The sequence below is a fragment of the Macaca nemestrina genome, chromosome 1 (genome assembly GCF_043159975.1).
Source record: "Macaca nemestrina isolate mMacNem1 chromosome 1, mMacNem.hap1, whole genome shotgun sequence".
Classification (NCBI taxonomy): Eukaryota; Metazoa; Chordata; class Mammalia; order Primates; family Cercopithecidae; genus Macaca; species Macaca nemestrina.
Window position 1 is genome coordinate 4,804,318 of NC_092125.1, and position 20,581 is coordinate 4,824,898.

General features: G+C 40.9%; 1 protein-coding gene and 1 pseudogene across 2 annotated transcripts in view; both read left to right on the forward strand.

Moving 5' to 3' along the window:
- Window positions 1-4,169, forward strand: part of ADSS2 (adenylosuccinate synthase 2) — a 43,676-nt gene extending 39,507 nt beyond the window's left edge. The window contains exons 12-14 of one of the 2 annotated variants that reach the window (XR_982912.2): window positions 1,217-1,366; window positions 3,019-3,172; window positions 3,885-4,169. Coding sequence is in view for 1 of the 2 variants with exons in the window: in XM_011729507.2 (XP_011727809.1) it covers window positions 1,217-1,366; window positions 3,019-3,071 (203 nt within the window). In the remaining variant the exon portion in view is untranslated. Of the gene's footprint in view, window positions 1-1,216; window positions 1,367-3,018; window positions 3,808-3,884 lie in introns of those variants that run through there. The other variant, XM_011729507.2, reaches the window with a different exon arrangement.
- An 11,515-nt stretch (window positions 4,170-15,684) lies between these two features.
- On the forward strand, window positions 15,685-20,581 carry LOC139355878 (homeobox protein TGIF2 pseudogene; annotated as a pseudogene).

Sequence of the window (20,581 nt, forward strand, 5' to 3'; positions counted from 1 at the left end):
TCGTCTTGTTTTGCTCTCTGCTATAGGAGATGGAATTTCGTCTAAGTTCTGCCAGACAGGTTGCATTATCTTTCTCCAGTTCATGAATAGCATTCATCAAGAGCCATCCAGTTCTGTTGTTCCACTGTGCTCAAATCTCAATGCCTCAGATACAGGCTATCCATACTCTATTTACCCCAGTGATAGTCCTCATTGCCAGCCAGCCAGCTAGCCAGTGATCCTGCCTCTTAGTTCTCGTTTTAGAGCTATCTTCCTCTGACCGTTCCTGGTGCCAGCTATCTTAGATTGAGTTCCCTAGGAAACAGACTCCAATGTAGAGATTTGCACATAGGCGTGTTTGCTCATAAGTGCACTGAGCAACAACATCTGTGAGGGAGTGGGAGAAGCAGGATTATGCAGAGGGAGAAATTGCACTGCAATATAGTTGTAAACAAGCCTTCGCTGATCCCATAGGGAGCTCTGGAGCTAACATAGCCCTTGACAGTTGTCCCAAATTAAGGTTAAGTGCCCAGGTTGTTTCTGTTCCCACATTGACAAGTCAATGGATATGGGCTGCTGTGGGGCAGCAACTCCCTTTGGTGGAGGGCTAGTCCTGCAGAGGCTCTGAACTGTGAGTGGTCAGCAGGCAAAGCTCCCACAGCTCTCAGTCTTCAGAGAAATCTGGGCAGAGTACCATAGCATACACTATATTGACTCAAGTCAAAGAAACTCTTCTTTAGTGCATTTTCAGTTTCCATTAGGGGATACAGAGAAAATAGGTGGAATAATGAAGAAAATTTCAAGCAGAACCATAGATTTCTCAGAAGACAGCAGGTATGCAGGCCTTCTTTCTGTGAGGTTGCTGTCATTATGCAGATCTACAATCCCTATCAATAGAATGGAAATTCAATAAGCTTTAAAATTGGAAAGTTTTAAGTTTAGCACCCAGATTCATTTGGCAGCAAAACCAGACTTGAACTAATGTTAGTATTACATAATCTTTATCCTCTTATAGCGAATAATCATATGTGTTGCTGCAGAAATATGTTTGATTATAGAATACTACCCCAGATGGTATTTGCACTGTTTTACCTTTATACTACCTGAAGAATTCTAAATCCCAGAACGTATCTGGCTCCAAAGATTTTGAAAAGAGATTCTGAACCTGCAATATATCAAAAAGTTGTTTGACAGTAAGCAGTGTGTACCATGAACAAATGTCCTCTTTAACTTTTAGCAAACCAAGAAGTCTTAAATAAAGTTGAAGTTCAATATAAGACTCTCCCAGGATGGAACACAGACATATCAAATGCAAGGGCATTTAAAGAACTACCTGTTAATGCACAAAACTATGTTCGATTTATTGAAGATGAGCTTCAAATTCCAGGTAAACATAAAAGACACTTTGTGAATGACTGTCTCTACTTTCGTTTTTTGTTTTTTGTTTTTGAGACGGAGTCTCGCTCTGTCCCAGGCTGGAGTGCAGTGGCGGGATCTCGGCTCACTGCAACCTCCGCCTCCCGGGTTCAAGCTATTCTCTTACCTCAGCCTCCCAAGCAGCTGGGATTATAGGCATGCGCCACCATGCCCAGCTAATTTTTGTATTTTTAGTAAGAGACAGGGTTTCACCATATTGGCCAGGCTGGTCTCTCCTGACCTCGTTGATCTGCCCACCTCAGCCTCCCAAAGTGCTGGGATTACAGGCATGAGCCATCATGCCCGGCCGACTGTCTTTTCTTTTAACTTACCTGTCTGCCTTTGAAATAGAATAAAGGAAAGATCGTTGTTCCTTTACAGAGTGCACATGATTTGCATAAATGCCCAGGAAGATCTAAAGTCATAATTTTATTCCTTAAAGTAAATATAGTGTTCATCTTTGTAGAAATAATAGATTACTTCTCACCCTTTCTGACCCTGTCTTTAATCCTTAGTCTTTTTTTTTTAATCCTGTGACATTGTCTCATTCCTTTCTTCCTCTTAATAACAAATCCTCGTGTATCTCTACCACCACCAAAAATGGTTTGTGTTTTTGGGGGATTAAAAACGGTTATGGTTTGGGTTAAACTACCCTTGAGATTTAGTTTCCTGAAAATACATTGGGAAGTAATAGGTATAGAAAATGGGAAATCTCACTAGAAAAAATGTAAGAAAAGAATTCTTAAAAATAGTTAAGACTGTTTATTAAAGAACACATGTAAGATGGCGAGGGAGTTAGGCATAACAGCGTTATGGCTGTATCTAGTTATGTGAAGTCATTCTTTTAACAGATGGCTTTTTCCTTATATCCTTTTGTTGGCATTGATGGGTATTTGAAGGATAAGAAAAAGTGAAGTGTGTGGGATGTGTCCTCCATATAAAATCTATTATGCACTTACTCTGATTTTGCCTTGTGGTTCATTTGTATTTGTGGTTCGTTTCCAGCATGATTCCTCCCTCCTAGCTTGATGTCAAATTTAGTAAGCATATTTGCTTACTGCTCTTAGTCAGCATTTTCTTGAAATATAAACAGCAATGAATGTAACAGAAATCTGTAAAATACCACAAAGGTTGATCCTAACAGTACCTTAAGGAAGCTGGTAATTCTGCAAATAATCTAAAACCATGTGGTGCAGATGATTCGATTTCCATAGACTCACGTAGTGGGCAGTTTCTAAGGCTGTGCAAATTAAAATCATATTCTCATCTAGATGTTTAAGATGTTTATCTTGGCCAGTTATCAGGAACTCGATCAGACTTTCTGTAGGTCTCTGCTGGTTTTGGTCAATATTTTACTATCCTAAGTCATTAGAAATGAGGAAATTGAAAATATTTCACAGTTAAAAAGGGAACAGTAAGGCATACTATCCTGTGCCGGGTCTTGTTTGTACATCCTGTTTAGAAGTAGGCACAGTCTGCTAACAGAATAGAGAACATCAAAAGGGCACTTAGGGGAAAGTTATGGTGATACTGAGAAAAGTGGGGGACACCTGTTTTTTAATCCCAAAGAGTGAACATTAGAAATGAATTGATGCAGTTCCTTTTCTCTTTGTTTTCTCCTAGTGAAATGGATTGGTGTTGGTAAATCCAGAGAGTCGATGATTCAGCTCTTTTAATGATTGCCAGTAGCACAAGAAACACTCCTTGAGAGGGAGAGGAAAAGACTTTCTTAAATATTTCATTTATGACCTGCAAATTCAAGAATAAAGACATTGAAGTAAGTTTGAAGCCCTACAGTTGTTTCCAGTCTTTTCAGATGGATGCCTATTGTGGAGATTAACTTTGGCATATTCCAGTGTCAGCTTTCCTTAGCTGGAATTGCCAAATCATTTGTTGCTCCTGCTGCTCTCATGGTGCCACGTTTTTTTTTTCCAATGTTTAGTAATAGTATCATCCGTGTTGTTTGATATCTAAAGTAGAATTACTTTTAATGTAGTTTTTCTTCATTATTGTCATTGCGTGTTCTTAAGTTTTACCCCATTAGATGGTAAGAACAATTAATGCAGTTTTGCACAAATATTTTTACATTCTGATCATTCAATTCTGTTATTGTAATCTTTGTTGTTAGAAACAAATGATGGAAACATAGGGGTTCTGTAAACTTTTGTAATGCTATGAATTCTGTTTAAATTTTGGGCTGTTTATTTTCTGCTGAGACCATTGCAAACCTGAGCTTTGGCGGGTTGGGAGGGGTTATATATTCATGGGTCCTTTAATTTGTACAGAGCACAGAACTGATTTCTCTCTGTCAGTGATTTAATACATTGAACATTGAGTGAAATGTTCAAAGAGAAAAGATGTTTCCCAAAACAACGTTTATGTTAAAAATAGTCATTAAAAGATCTGTTGTAATAGATGGTGGATATTTTTCTTTAACTTCAAACATTACCTCTGAAATGTATATCTTTTCTTTTTTATCTTACCATTAGTTTTAAATCTAGTGGATTGGTTTTCAACATTGTGCCTGCCGATATGCCTACAAAATCATCTGTAAGTGTCAAAATGAACCCAAGCTGTTAGCCATAATTTTGATTATGCCTTTATTTCTCCTTTCTTGAAAAAAAAAAAAAAAAGGTGTTATTTTGACAATTAGGCATAACATTGTTTTGTAGATTATCTTTTAATGAACTATTTTACATGTTAAATTAGGTGCCACTTAAATTTATTTTATTATACCATCAATAGCTGATTAAAAGAACCAAATATTTCTAGTATGCTTTGCGTATTGTGTTTTTGTTCTACTAAGAGAGGTTAGTAATACTAGTATATAGGACCGAGCTTTATCTCTGTAGTGTAATACTTAGTTCAAGAAAAATTCTAAAATAGGAGCAGTATCATTAGACTCAGTAAGTATAAAGAACAGTACAGATTATCCTACAAGCCAATTATTGATCAATAATGACTTATATGTAAAAGTAATGTATAATGAATATATAATTTCTGTTTAATAGAAAATGAATGGGCTTTTAAAGTCTGCATTCTTATCTTGGTTACAAGTATTGCACTATTAAAATGTATTTTTAGTAATGGTTCAGAAACAGATACAAAGAACCCATTCTCCTTTTCAAGTATAGGTGTTAGACTCTACCTAGGTATTGGGTATGCAGTGGTGACAGGAGCACAGTCCTCCTGAAACTCACTATAGTGGGGGACAGCATGGTAACCAAATAGAGATTTGTGAACAGTAGCTACATGCTGCAGTGGAAAAGTACAAGGTCTGATGGATGAGAATCTAGTCTTAATTTAGCAGGGGTTGGAGAAGCCATTAATGGAAATAATGTCTTAACAGACCAAGCCGATGAGTACAGAGCAGACAGCGGGACGTGTACTGTACAAAGGCCCAGAGGCTGGGAAGAACTTGGAAAGTTGGAGCAACTAAACAAAATGAGTGAGGGGCTGATGAGATTGATTAGCTTGGCAGTAAATTCAAGGAGTAAAATCATGGTGTGTGTGTGTGTGTGTGTGTGTGTGTGTGTGTGTGTTTTGAGGCAGAGTCTCGCTCTGTCACCCAGGCTGGAGTGCAGTGGCGCGATCTCAGCTCACTGCAACCTCCACCTCCCGGGTTCAATCGATTCTTCTGCCTCAGACTCCTGAGTAGTTGGGATAGCAGGCACACGCCACCACGCCTGGCTAATTTTTGATTTTTAGTAGAGACGGGGTTTCACCGTGTTGGCTGAGCTGGTCTCGAACTCCTCACCTCAAGTAATCTGCCCGCCTCGGCCTCCCAAAGTGTGAGATTATAGGCATGAGCCACCACGTCTGGCCAAAACCATGTTTGACATGAAAGAAGACTATAATATAATACAAGACATACAGTAGTTCCCCCCTTATCCATGAGAGATACGTTCAAAGACCCGCAGTGGATTCCTAAAACTGTGGGTAGTAGTACCAAATCATATGTGTACTATTTTTTCCAATTACATACCTGTGATAAAGTGTAATTTATAAATAAGGCATAGCATAAGATTAATAACTAATAATAAAATAGAACAATTATAACAATGTACTATAATAAAAATTATGTGAATGTGCTCTCTCTCTCAAAATATCTTCTATTGTACTGTATTTACCCTTCTTGTGATCATGGGAGATGCTACAATGCCTCCGTGATCAGATGCAGTGAAGTGATGTGGGCGTTGTGATACAGCAATGGGCTACTGTTGACCTTCTGTGTTCCTGAGTCCGGAATGGCTTGGTGTCACTCATTTCAAGGGATTCCTTGCTGAAGTCTTTGCATGGGCTCAGTGCTTTTTGGAGTGACACATTGCCGTTAATCACAAGATGTTTTCTGTTCATATCTTCCACCCATAAATGGAATGCCTTTTCCATCTTAGCACTTACCATGCACCGTGGCCACAGCTTTTGCAGTTTGAGGTGTGACAGCAAAACTAGCATGAATTTCTTCTTCCTCCTTCAAAATTTCACAGATTTGTTCTTACTGTAAATCTTAGCAACATCAGCATGAGATTTGTTTTTATTTCCTTCAACAGAACTTTCACTTTTTCACTTGAAATGAGTACTTTTCAGCTTCCCTTTGGCATACCTGAATTGCCAGCATCACTACTCTTGTGCTTTGGGGCCACTATTAAGTAAAATAAGGGTTCCTTGAACACAAGCACTGAGATACCAGGCAGTCGATCTGATTAACCACTCGATCTGATAGCCGAGACAGCTACTAAGTGACTAACAGGCAGGTACTGCAGACAGTTTGGAGACACAGGACACAGGGATGATTGACATTCTGGGTAGGACAGAGAAGGATGGCCTGATGTCTCATTATCGTACTGAGAGCTGCTTGCAATTTGAAACTCATAAATTATTTCTGGAATTTTCAATGTAATATTTTGGGGGCAGGTTTGGCCTACAGTAACTAAAACCAATGAAAATGAAACCACAGATACGGGGAGACTACTGTATTATGCTTAAGAAGGCCCTAATGCGAGTACAGGAAAATTGCTGAAACTATATACTCTAAATTTCAAAACTCAGTAGATGGAAACTGTATGGCAGAACAAGACACTGAAATGGGAAGAGGGCCTATTTAATACATATTTTTAATATACTAATTAATGAATATAGTTGAATAGGGATGCAAGAATATCTGAGGCATTTTTGAGAAAGTAACATGTTGAGAGAGGAGTCTTTTTCCTGCCAGATGTTAGAACATTACAAAGCTACTGTAATAAAAATATATAAAAAATATATAGCATTGCTATGAGAAAGAACAAATACACAAGAGAAATGGAATAGACATTCCAGAAATAGATGCAAGCGTATTTGGGAGCTTAACACAGGCTTATCTAATCTTAGGGAAAGCCACCTTCATAAAAACAGCAAACTCAGGAACCTAAGGAAAAAATGTTCAGATTGAACTGAGTTTTTATATATATATAAAAGTTTTTATATATATATAAATGTGTGTATATATATATGTGCGTGTGTGTGTGTATATATATATAGTATTATGAACAAAGTTTTTTTTAAAAGCCTTAGAAAACAAACTTGGGAAAAAATATTTCAATGCATATCCCTAATGTACAAAGAGCGAATAAAGTGACAAGTAATAGAAAAATGGACAAAAAAATTAATATATATCAAGCAGTCCACAGAAAAAGAAGTATCAATGGCCCAAAACATGGAAAGTATCCACCTCCACCTTTCCCTATAGATTAAAAAATATAACTTAACATTGAGAAACCACTTCTCATCTCGAATTGGTAAATATGAAAAGATCAGTGCTACTAAGAATGTGGAGAAATAGATAATTTCATAAACTGCTGGTTACAGTGTGAATTAGTTCCGTTTGTAGGGGAAGCAATTTGGCAATATCTGTTAAAATTTGTATTTGCAAATCCTTTGACCCACCAGCAATCACACTACAAAAAGAAAAAAGAAGGCCGGGCTCAGTTACTCACGCCCATAATCCCAGCGCTTTGGGAGGCCAAGACGAGGTCAGGAGTTCGATACCAGCCTGGCCAACATGGCGAAACACCATCTCTACTAAAAATACAAAAATTAGCTAGGTGTGGTGGCAGGCACCTGTAATCCCAGCTACTTGGGAGGCTGAGGCAAGAGAATCACTTGAACCCGGGGGCGGAGGTTGCAGTGAGCTGAGATCATGCCACTGTACTCCAGCTTGAGTGACAGAGTGAGACTATCTCGGGGAAAAAAAAAATACATTTAAAAAAAGAAAAAGGCAGCCCTATTTCATAAGTAATTGAAAACAATGTGAAGGTCCGTTAATAGCATAAGATGGTATTCTATGAAATAGAAGAGAGGAGGGAATAAAATATAAAACTATATTTGTTGGTGTAAACCAAGGACAAAATATGCAAGGGTGTATATCAAATGGTTAACATTGGTCACTAGGAGAGAACTTTGAAGTTTTCCTTATACATTTTTGTACCATTTATATTTTTAAGAGCATATAGTTTTTAACTTATTTTTAAGAAATGAGTTATAGGCTGGGCATGGTGGCTCACGCCTGTAATCCCCAGCACTTTGGGAGGCCGAAGCAGGCGGATCATGATATCAGGAGATCAAGACCATCCTGGCTAACACGGTGAAACCCTGTCTCTACTAAAAATACAAAAAATTAGCCGGGCGTGGTGGCGGGCGCCTGTAGTCCCAGCTACTTGGGAGGCTAAGGCAGGAGAATGGCATGAACCCAGGAGGCAGAGCTTGCAGTGAGCCAAGATCGCACCACTGCACTCCAGCCTGGGGGACAGAGCGAGACTCCATCTCAAAAAAAAAAAAAAGAAATGAGTTATAGCAGTTATTGAGAATAAATTGCTATTTGAAATGTACTTGAGAACTGAGTACATTCAGTGTTTAATAATTTTAGGAATCCACAGTGTAAATCATGGTCAGTATACTTTTGAGGAAGGATAATTGAGATGTTGACATTTGACATCATGTTATAGGCTTGGTCTTTAGAAACCATATGAACACCACACTGACACAAATACCGATATTACAAATGAAAGAATATGCTATCATTAGATACCAGAGTCATACTGTACAAGCTAAAAGATTGCCTGTTTGGAAAATGCTTCCGGAATTTAGGGAAAGAAGATATTATTGGCTTTTTAACTTGCTGCCCACTGCTTTTTTCTCTTAAGGTTGAAAAGTAATTTTGCTTGGAAACACCAACAACCATTAGCCTAGATGTTTCTGTAGAACAGCATCCATCTTTCTAGAATCTACCTGAGAAGAAAAGATCTGGGTGACTTTTATACACAGCATCCATCAGTCTTCTTTCACCTTTCTTAGGCGTTTTTTTCTGGCTTTGTCATTTTATTTTTTATCAATGTGATACATGCATATGGTTTTTATTTAAACATCTTTATTGAAGTATAATTTATATATTATAACATTTGCCTGTTTTAAGTATACAGTTCAATGATACAGTGAATTTACAGAATTATGCAGCTGTCATTACTATGCAATTTTAGAACATTTCCATCACACTGTAAAGATTCATCCTGCCCATTTGTAGTCACCCCCATTCCCACACCCAACCTCACAAGTCTACTTTTTGTCTCAATAGAGTTGCCTTTCTTGGACATTTCACATAAATGAAATCACAATATTTAATCTTTTTGCATCTAGCTGGATTTTTTAATATCTTTTGAAACAATACCATGTGCTTCATTCCTTTTTTAATGCTGAATAATATTCTATTATATGGATATACCACATTTTCTTCATCTGTTCATAGACACTCGAGTTATTTTCAGGGTTTTTTTTTATATTATGATAGTACTGCTGTGAGCATTTGCATTTAAGTCTTTGTGTGGACATAGGTTTTTGTTTCTCTTGGGTAGATATCTAGGAATGGAATCTCTGGGTCAGATCATACATTTATGTTTAACGTTTAAAAGAAATTTCCAAAGTGACTGCATCACTTTACATTCCCACCAACAATGTATAAGGATTTCCATTTCTTTACATCCTCATCAATACTTGTTATTATGTATCTTTTGATTATAACCATTCTAGTGGGTATGAACTGTTAGTTTCTTGTTTTAATTTGTGTTTCCCTAATATGACTAATGATGTTTTAGCATTTTTTAATGTCTATTTATATATCCTTGGCGATGTTTATTCAAATATTTTGCCCATTTTTAAATTGGTTGTTTTTTGTTTTTTGTTTTTTGTTTTTTGTTTTGAGACGGAGTCTAGCTCTGTCGCCCAGGCTGGAGTGCAGTGGCCAGATCTCAGCTCACTGCAAGCTCCGCCTCCCGGGTTTACGCCATTCTCCTGGCTCAGCCTCCCGAGTAGCTGGGACTACAGGCGCCTGCCACCTCGCCCGGCTAGTTTTTTGTATTTTTTAGTAGAGACAGGGTTTCACCGTGTTAACCAGGATGGTCTCGATCTGCTGACCTTGTGATCCGCCCGTCTCGGCCTCCCAAAGTGCTAGGATTACAGGCTTGAGCCACCGCGCCCGGCCAAATTGGTTGTTTTTTAATTATATGAGAAGTCATTATACATTCTAGATTCAGATTCTGTATTAGATCTAATTTGCAAATTTTTTTTCTAGTCTGTGGCTTGCCATTTCATTGTCTTGGTGATGTTTTTTGAAGTGCGAAAGTTTTAAATTTCAGTCAAATCCAATTTATCAGTTTTTCCTTACCTAGGTGGTTTTTGGTGTCACATTTAAGGAATCTGCCTAATCCAAGGTCATTAAAAGTTTTATTTGATGTTGTATTCTAAAAAAATGTATAGTTTAAACTTTCACATGTGAAAGACCATTTCACAAAATCGTCTTTGATCCATGTTGAGTTAATTTTCATGTGATGCAAGGTAAAAGTCTTAGTTTATCTCCTTGTTTATAGATGTTTACTTGTCCTCACACCATTAGTTGAAAATACTATTCTTTTCCCATGGAAATGCCTTTGCCCCTCTGTTATTATACCAGCACCACACTGTTTTGATACTGTGGCTTTATAGCGTGTTTTGAAATTGAGGAGTACAAGCCCTCCAGCTTTGTTCTTTTCAAGATTGACTTTGCTATTCTGGGTCTTTTGCATTTGATATAAATTTTGGGGCTGGCATCAGAAAAATGGCAGAGTTTCAGCTCCAGATACCCATTTCTCCACAGAATCAGCAAAAAACAAATAGGAACTGTCAGAATGAACTTTGTCAGAACTCTGGAAAACACAGGTTTACATCAATCAGGCAAACAACAAATCAAGAAGAAGGCAAATTAAAAATGGTAGGAAAGCTGTGTGGTGTTTTTACTTGTCCTTGCCCATCCCGTTTCCAGGTCAATGGCAATCTTGAAGAAAGCAACCTGCATTGCCAATGTGCCTGGTCTCTGGTTCTAAAGGGAGCAGAGCAGACCTTATTTGCAAATTATTGTGGTTTTTCTATTTTAACCTCTCTGTGGCTACCTGAAGGGCTGATACATAGTACCCATCTGTGTTTTATCTAACTCAGAATTCACCTAGGATGGAAAAGTGGTGAGCATTGCTTGGAAACATTATAGGGAGAACAAAAAAACCACAACTGCTTGGAGCAAAAGATGATATACAGTTGAGGCATATAATACACAATCTAAAGCCCGGGAGGAAGAACAGAGGAGAGTTTATTTGAGAAATTAGGTCGTTCAAAAGTGTAAATTAGGGAATATAGAAAGCCATATACGTGCTCAGGGCAGGACGCATGCCCAGAAAAGACCTGAGAAGATCCTAAACTCTCACCTTTGGCTGATCTCTAGGTTTAGTGCGAGAAGAGAAGGCTGAGGCAGAGTTGGAATCCCTGAGCCCAGAGCTTTGTATGTGTGTGTGTGTATGTAATCCTAGTATTTAAGAAAATCTTTGTCAAAGCAGTAGCCGAACACAAACTAAAGGAACAGAGACTTCAGTAACTAATACAAAAAGGAGTACAGTTTTTGCAAAAACAAAAACAAAAACAGGTTCGAAAAATCAGTAATACAATCTTAGCCTTCAACAATCAACAGCAAACCCTAGGGAAAAGAAAAACTGATTTACAGAGTTTCCACATTATAATATTCAAATGTCCATTTTCAATAACAGCAACAAACTGCAAAGAAACAGGAAAGTATGATCTACTCACAGGAAATAAAAGAAAAAGACTAAAGCCATCCCTCAGAAAGATGATACCTCAGACTTACTAGACAAGGACTTTAAATCAACTGTCTCAAATATGCTCAAAGAACTAAAGGAAACCAGAAAAATGATGTATGAACAAAAGAATATCCAAGAAGAGAAATGATGAAAGGGAACCAGATAGAAATTCTGGAGTTGAAAAGTACAGTGACTAAAATGAAAAAATTTACTAAAGGAATTCAGAAGATTTGAGCAGGTAGAAGTAAGAATCAGTGAACTTGAAGACAGGACAACTGAAATTATTCAATCTGAGGAGCAGAAAGGAAAATGAAGAAAAGTGAACAAAGCCTAAGGGAGCCTACCATCAAGTGGACCAACATGCATTATGGGAGTCCCAGAAAGAGGCAGAAAGAATATTTGAAGAAATAGTTCATCAAAAAGTTCCAAAATTTGATGAAAGGCATGAATCTACAAATCCAAGAAGCTCAGTGCATTCAAAGTAGAATAAACACAAAAGAGATCTACAATGAGACACATAATGAAACTATCAAAAGACAAAGATGGAGCATCTTGAAAGCATCAAGAGAGAAGTTATTCATCATGTAGAAGGGATCCTCAGTAAGATTAAAAGCTGATTTCTTACAAAAATCATAGAGGCCAGAAAAAAAAAAAATGGGATAACATTTACTTAGTGTACTAAAAGAAAAAACTAAGAATATTTGACAAAATTATCCTTCAAATATGAAGGAGAAATTAAGACATAAGTAGATAAACAAAAGTGGAGGAAGAATATTACCCATAGGCCTTTCCCATCAAGAAGTGCTACATGTCCAGGCTCAGTGGCTCCCACCTGTAATTCCAACACTTTGGGAGGCCAAGGGATGGATCACTTGAAGCCAGGAGTTTGAGACCAGTGTGGCCAACATGGTGAAACTCCGTCTGTACCAAAAATACAAAAAAAATTAGTCAGGTGTGGTGGTGGGTGCTTGTAATCCCAGCAACTGGGGTGGTTGAGGCAGGAGAATCACTTGACCAGGAGGTAGAGGTTGCAGTGAGCTGAGATCACCCCACTGCACTCCAGCCTGGGTGACAAAGCAAGATTGTCTCAAAAAAAAAAAAAAAAAAAAAGCTACAGGGGAAGAGCTACAGGGAGTCTCCCAGTTTGAAATGAGAGGAAACTAGCCAGTAACTTCAAGCTGAGTGAAGAAATAAAGATCTCCAGTAAAGTTAAAAAGGTAAAAGCCAGTATTAATGTATTTCTGTTTTGCAACTCCACTTTTTATTCTACATGATATAATAGGCAAATGCAAAATGCATAAAAAATAATTACAAATTTATGCTATTGGGTACACTGCATAAAAATGTAATTTGTGACAACAATAAGGTCAGGAAAGAACTGTATAGGAGCAGAGTTTTTGTATGTTATTGAAGTTAGTATCAATTAAAATAATATTGTTACAAATTTAGGATGTTAATTGTAATCATCATGGTAACCATTAAGAAAATATCTAAAATATATACACAAAAGAAATGATAAGGAAATTAAACAGAACCCTACAAAAAAAATCAGCTCAGGACAAAAGAAGGCAGTAATGAAGGAAATTAGATATAAAAGATAGTTCAGGCCGAGCATGGTGGCTCACGCCTGTAGTCCCAGCACTTTGGAAGGCCGAGGTGGGCGGATCAGGAGGTCAGGAGATCAAGACCATCCTGGCTAACATGGTGAAACCCCGTCTCTACTAAAAATACAAAAAAATTAGCCAGGCGTGGTGGCCGGTGCCTGTAGTCCCAGCTACTGGGAGGCTGAGGCAGGAGAATGGCGTGAACCTGGGAAGCAGAGCTTGCAGTGAGCCAAGATCGCGCCACTGCACTCCAGCCTGGGTGACAGCGAGACTCTGTCTCAAAAAAAAAAAAAAAAATTCAACTGTATGCTATCTACAAGCAATTCACTTTAATCCAAAGATACAAATAGGTTGCAAGTGAAAGGATGGAAAAAGTTATCACACAAAATAGACTTTACATTTAAAATTGTTACAAGAGACCAAGAAGGGAATTATCTGTTGATAAAAGGGTCAGTTCATCAAGAAGATGTAACAATTATAAACATATTCATACTCAGCAAGCAACAGAGCCCCACCAAAATATATGAAGCAAACACTGACAGATTTGAACGGAGAAATGGTTCCACAATAATAGAAACTTCAGTACCCCATTTTAATAATAAAATTTATTATTATTAGAACATTTAGAACATTAATAAGGAAATAGAGGACTTAATTAACATTATAAATTAAATAGTACACTTCCCCCAACAATAGCAGAATACACAGTCTCCTCAAGTGCACATGGAACACTGTCCAGGACAGAGGATAGGTTACAAAACAAGTTTAAAAATACTGAAATCATACAGAGTATCTTCTCTGATTACAATGGAATGGAACTAGAAATCTATAACAAAGAAAACTAGAAAATTCACAAATACGTGGAAATTAAACAAAACACTCTTAACCAACAGATCAAATAAGAAATTCGAAGGGAAATTAGGAAGATTGCTCTTTTGCATTTTACGGATATAACTATTTTGACAAATCTCATGTCAAATGATAAAGTTATGTGATGGTAATATGTCAACTTGACTGGGATGAGGGATGCCCAGTCCCTCGGGTTAAAACCTTGTTTCTGGGTGTGTCTGTGAGGGTGTTTCTGGAAGAGATTAGCATTTGAATCAATGAACTATAAAGACTGCCTTCACCAGTGTAGATGGACATCATCCAATCTGTTGAGTGTCCACATATTTAATAGAACAAAAAGGCAGAGGAATAGTGAATTTGCTCTCTGCTTGAGCTGGGACATTCATCTTCTCTGGCCTTTGAACTTGGGCTGGGACTTAACACCATTGGCTCCCCTGGTTGTAAGGCCTTTTGACTTGGACTAGAACTACACCACCAGCTCTCCTTGGCCTCCAGTTTGCAGATGGTAGATTGTGGGACCTTCCAGTCGTGGCGTTCATGTGAGCCAGTCCCTCATAAGTCTCTTTGTATCTGTCTGTCTGTCTGTCTGTCTGTCTGTCTGTCTATCTATCTATCTATCTATCTATCTATCTATCTATCTATCTGTATATACACACACACACATTGTATTAGTTCTATTTCCTTGGAGAACCCTAATGAATGCAGATTTTGGTACCAAGAATTGTACTAGAATAAGAAAATTCTAAGAATGAGTTTTTTGAATTGTTTCTGGGGCTTCTGAAATTTGCTGTGTAATCTAATTGGATTTAAAGGGGCTGATGACTCTGTATCCAGTAGTAAAGAGAGCCCTAATAGTTCATGTTTGGATACTCCCTAATCAACTCCTTATAAGAAGCAAGGGGACCGGGCAAGGTGGCTCATGCCTGTAATCCTAGCACTTTGGGAGGCCGAGGCAGGCGGATTGCCTGAGTTCAGGAGTTCAAGACCAGCCTGGGCAACACGGTGAAACCCCGTCTCTACTAAAATACAAAAAATTATCTGGGCATGGCAGCGTGTGCCTGTAGTCCTAGCTATCCGGGAGGCTGAGGCAGGAGAATGGCGTGAACGCAGGAGGCGGAGCTTGCAGTGAGCCGAGACTGTGCCACTGCACTCCAGCCTGGGCGACAGAGCGAGACTCTATCTCAGGAAAAGAAAAAAAAGGAAGCGACCTCAAGGGTTCCGTATATTATATTTTTGAACATTTTTTGAAAACTAAGGAGTAAAATAGCATTGGTTATTGCTCCTAAGGTCACTGAAATTGCTGAGAATCAAATCCTGGGACTTGATGAATTTTAGCACATGTTGAATTTCCAGCCCCACAGCATCCGCTCTTAAAGCGGAGGCATTAATTAGGAAATAGTGGAATCCTGTCAATTGAAATGGGGATGTTTGGGAAGGCCTAGATAAAGCTGGAGACATTGAGCCCCTAAAATCTGATGAGTCTTTTTTGCCAGCGGTCCCCCCATCCCAGTGGAAGTGACTTCCCCAACCCCAGTGACAGTGGCGTTCCTGCTCACAGTGACGTCAGCCTTTCCTGCGCTGAGGAAACCCTGCATTACCTAAGGAAACTGTGACAGGGTGGTGATTCCCACCACATCCCCATTCAACACTATTTGGCCTGTGCAGAAGAAGATAGATCTTGGAGAATGACAGTGGATTATCATAAGCTTAACCAGATGGTGACTCCAATTGCAGCTGCTGTACCAGATGTGTCATTGCTTGAGAAAATCAGCACATCCCCTGCTACCTGGTATGCAGCTATTGTCTTGGAAAATGCCTTTTCTCCATCCCTCTCCGTAAGGCCCACCCTAAGCAGTTTGCTTTCAGTGACATGACCAGCAGTGCACCTTCACTGTCCTGCCTCAGAGGCATATCACTTCTCCAGCCCTAGGTCATAATTTAGTTCATGGGGATCTTGATCACCCTTACCTTCCACAAGATATCACACTGGTCCATTACTTTAATGACATTATGCTGATTGGACATAGTGAGCGAGAAGTAGCAATAACTGTAGACATATGGTAAGACATTACCATGTCAAAGAGTGTGCAGTAAATCCAACTGAAATTCAGGGGCCTTTACCTCAGTGAAATTTCTAGGGGTCCAGTGGTGTGTGGTGTCGAAATATATCTTCCTCTTTCTTTCTTCTTTCTTTCTTCCTTCCTTCCTTCCTTCCTTCCTTTCTTCCTTCCTTCCTTCCTCTCTTTCCCTTTTTCTTTCTTTTCTTTCTCTTTTTTCTCCTTCCTTCCTTCCTTAGAACATCATTTCAAACAAATTTATTTGTTTCATGAGAAAGAGCATTCTAAAAGCAGTGTAGCCAGCATACAATCACATTGCTGCAGAACATTGAATAAGCTTTTTAAAAATCACAGGGCAGAGAATGGGATGGCAAATTGTTAAAATCAGGAAAGAGAATCCAACAAAGTAGGAATCCAATTTGTTTCCCACAGTAGGGTAATCAGTTTAGGAAGTCCATTCATGGTGTTAATTACAACAATGGAATGGAAACATTTCAGTTGATACTAGATATTTTCATATACTTGTTTTGGTAAGAGATATCCTTCCTAAGGTGAAGATTAAGTTGTTTCATCTGACTTCTCCCACAACCGAGAAAGAGGCACAGTGCCTGCTGGAACTCTTTGGATTTTTGGAGGCAGCATATTCATTTGGGTGTGTCACACTGGGCCATTTACTGAGTGACCTGGAAAGCTGTGAGTTTTGAGGGGGGCCCAGGGCAAAAGAAGACTCTACAACAGGTCCAGGGTGCTGTGCAAGCTGCTCTGCCACTTGGGCCATGTGACCAGCAGATCTGTCAATGGCAGGTAGGGGAGCCTTTGGGTAGGTGAGTCACACCTCCAGCCTTTGATGCCCCACGCCCAGACTGAGGCTGCATGGGCCCGAAAACCGCTAGGAAAAGTGAAGAGGGGATTCAGGCTCAGAGAGGGAAGGACGCTTGCCCAGGGTCACGGCACCAAGTGAAGGATAGGGCCTTGCTTGTTCATCTGGATTTTCAGGGGTTGAGTCTGGTACCAGGCCAAGGGGCCTGACCAAGGAGAACATCCAAGAAGCAGTCAGTAGAGATGGCTCACCACTGTCTCTGCAAGGCTTGCCCCAGGTCCAGCCTGGCTCCTCGGCACCACGTTGGACAGTGATCTAGGTGAAGACGAAGGCCTCCTCTCCCTGGCAGGCAAAAGGAAGCTCAGGGGGAACCTATCCAAGGAGTCAGTGGAGATCCTCGGGCACTGGCTATACTTGCACCTCTGTAATGTCTGCCCCCTGGGGCTGGGGAAGCCGAGCCTTTGTGGTCAGACCAACCTGTCAGCACTGCAGACGTGTAACTGGTTCATCAATGCCTGGCGGTGGCGTCTCCCAGACTGCAAAGATGCGAATCAGTTTACCCTTTCCCGAGGTAGGGGTGAGGCCTCAGATGTGGCCCTGCCCAGTAGCAGCAGCCCCTCAGGGCTGGCTGTGTCTGTCCCAGCTCCCACCGATGTGCCCTCCCTGTCTGTGTGCTGGGTGCTGCTCCACTCAGGCCAGCGGGGAAAGCTGCCCCCCTTCCCTCCTTGGGAGCTGGAGCCCCCCAATACCCTATGACTGCTGGTAGCACACTCACCCTGCTGACCAGGACTGAGGCTGGAAGCCCCACAGGGGACTCTCCAAATGCCACCAGCCACATCCCTAGAACAAGACAAAGAGGTTTCAGCAGCTTCCAGCGGCTTCCAGTCCTCCAGCTACAGAGGGCTGCTGAGATGGAGCTTGAGAAGCAGCAGCACCCATCACTCCCATTCCTCCACACTCCTTTCGTCTCTGAAAACCTCAAGCAGGTGTGTGTCCACAGGGGTGCTCGAGGCTGAAACCGGCAGTCTTGGGTTCCCGTTTGGGTCCCCTCCATACAGAGGGTTTTCTGTGGATCACTGCCAAACATTGGGATCATGTCCTCCGTCCAGAGGGCTTCAGCAGGAAGACGCCAGCTGGCATCGCTGCGCTGTGATGGGGGCCCTCTTCTCTGCTGACTCTGCCATTTCTCCAGGCCTCCCCTCAGTGAGGAGACCAGGCGATGGGAGACAGGCATGGTGCTGCTGCTCCTGCTCCAGAGAAACCCTGGGACACCTTTGTTCTGCCTGGTTTCCTGGGTCAGGAAACCTGCCCAGTTCAGGCCTCTGTTGGGTCCAAGCTGCCCCTGTGCTGCTCTGTCAAGCCAGGTGTGGACATTCCAAGTTCATAAGCATGGACAAAAGAAAAGAGCAACCCCGCGGATGTAACAGAACTGACTCCAGCTGAGTGTGTAGATTTTTGCTAAACTGTTTATCCCTTCTTGCTGGGGTTTGCATTAATGGCAGTCGTTAGCCCAGGTGTGGGGAATGAGAATGCATGGCTTGATGGGATCTGATGAACTGGGAGTGACCCACCATTGCAATCGGGGATTGTTTTGCAAGGAAATAGTGTTTTTATTTGGGGGACCAGCAAAATCTCTACATTAGTGTAAAATTTCAAATAGTTGTTATGTCGTTGGTTTGGTTTACCAAGAAAAAAGGACAGAACAAAAGGAGTTCAAGACCAGCCTGGGCAACATGGCAAAACGCCATCTCTATTATAATTTTTTTTTTTTTTTTGAGACAGTCTCACTCTGTCTCCCAGGCTGGACTGCAGTGGCATGATCTCGGCTCACTGCAACCTCCGTCTCCCGGATTCAAGCAATTCTCCTGCCTCAGCCTCCCAAGTAGCTGGGATTACAGGCACCCGCCACTACGCCCAGCTAATTTTTGTATTTTGGTAGAGACAGGGTTCCACCATGTTGGACAGGCTGGTCTCAAACTCCTGACCTCAAATCCACCCTCCTGAGCCTCCCAAAGTGCTGGGATTACAGGCATGAGCCACCACACCTAGCCGCTCTATTATAATTAAAAAAAAAAAAAGAAAGAAATTTAGGGAACAGTATTTGGATAGATCTGTCTAAATGGGCAAAAAACACAAAGATATCTATCCCATGTGAATGTTCATTGAAGAGAACCTCAACAGAGGATTTTGTTAATTAATTAATTGTATTTCTGAGACAAGATATGCTCTGTTGCCCAGGCTGGAGTGCAGAAGTTTGATCATAGCCCACTGCAGCCTCAAAGTCCCGGGTTCAAGCCACCATCCCGCCTCAGCCTTCTGAATAGTGGGGCTACAGGTGCATGCCTGGCTTATTTATTCATTTATTTAGTAGAGATGACGTTTTATATTGACCAGGCTGGTCTCAAACTCCTGGGCTCAAGCAGTTTTTCCTGCCTCTGCCTCCCAAAGTGCTGGGAGTACAGGCATGTGCCACTGCACCCAGCCAACAGAGAAGAATTTTAATAATCAGATGGATAGGATGACCCATTCCGTGGATACCAGTTTCTTTCCCCAGCCAACACTGTCATTACCCAACGGGCTCATGAATAAAATAGCCATGGTGGCAAGGAAGGAGGTTACACATGGGCTCAGCAACATGGACTTCAACTCACCAAGGCCGACCTGGCCCCCAGTATGGCACCATTCCCTGGAGCGATCAGTCAGCTACCTGGTGGCGGGTTGGTTACACTGGATTACTTCCATCATAGAAGGGGCAGCAGTTTGTCCTTACTAAAATAGACACATACTCTGGATGTGGATTTGTCTTCCTGAACATAATACTTCCGCCAAAACTGCTATCTGTGGACTTACGGAATGCCTTATCCACCATCATGGTATTCCATATGGCATTGCTTTCTGATTAAAGAATTCAAACTTTACAGCAGCAGAAGTGCAGCAATGGGCTTATCTCATGGAATTTTTTTGGTCTTACGATGTTCCTCACTATCCAGAAGCCACTGGCTCGATAGAGCTGTGGAATAGCCTTTTGAAGAATCAGTTGCAGTGCAGCTAGGTGGCAATAGCTTGCAGGGCTGCAGCAAGGTTCTCCAGAAGGCTGCAAATGCTCTGAATCAGTGTCCGGTATACGGTGCTCACTCTCCCATAGCTAGGATTCACAGATCCAGGAATCAAGAGGTAGAAATGGGAGTTGCATCACTCACTCTTACCCATTAGCAAAATGTTTCCCAGGATGTCATGCTCTGCTGGCCTAGAGACCTTCGTTCCAGAAGGAGGAATGCTTCCACCAGGAGACACAATGAACCCGCTGGACTGGACTTAACGCTGCTGCCCAGCCATTTTAGGATCCTCATGCCTCTGAGTCAGCAAGCTAAGCAGGAAGTTATGTTGCTGGTTGGGGCGGTTGATCTGGACGAGCAAGGGGAAATTGAACTACTACTCCACTCCTCCACAAAGGAGGAATATGTCTGGGATATGGACCACTTAGGATGTCTCTCAGCATTACCATGCCCCAACCCAATCCAGGCAGGACTACTAATGTCCAGATCCTTCAGCAATGGAGGTTTAGGCCACTCCACCCGGTAAAGAACCATGACTGCTGAGTTGTGTGTTGAAGTCAAAAGGGATACAGAATGAATAGTAGGAGAAGGCGGCATTTTATAAATACCAGTTGCAACTGTGTGGCCAGTTATAGGAATAAGGACTGTA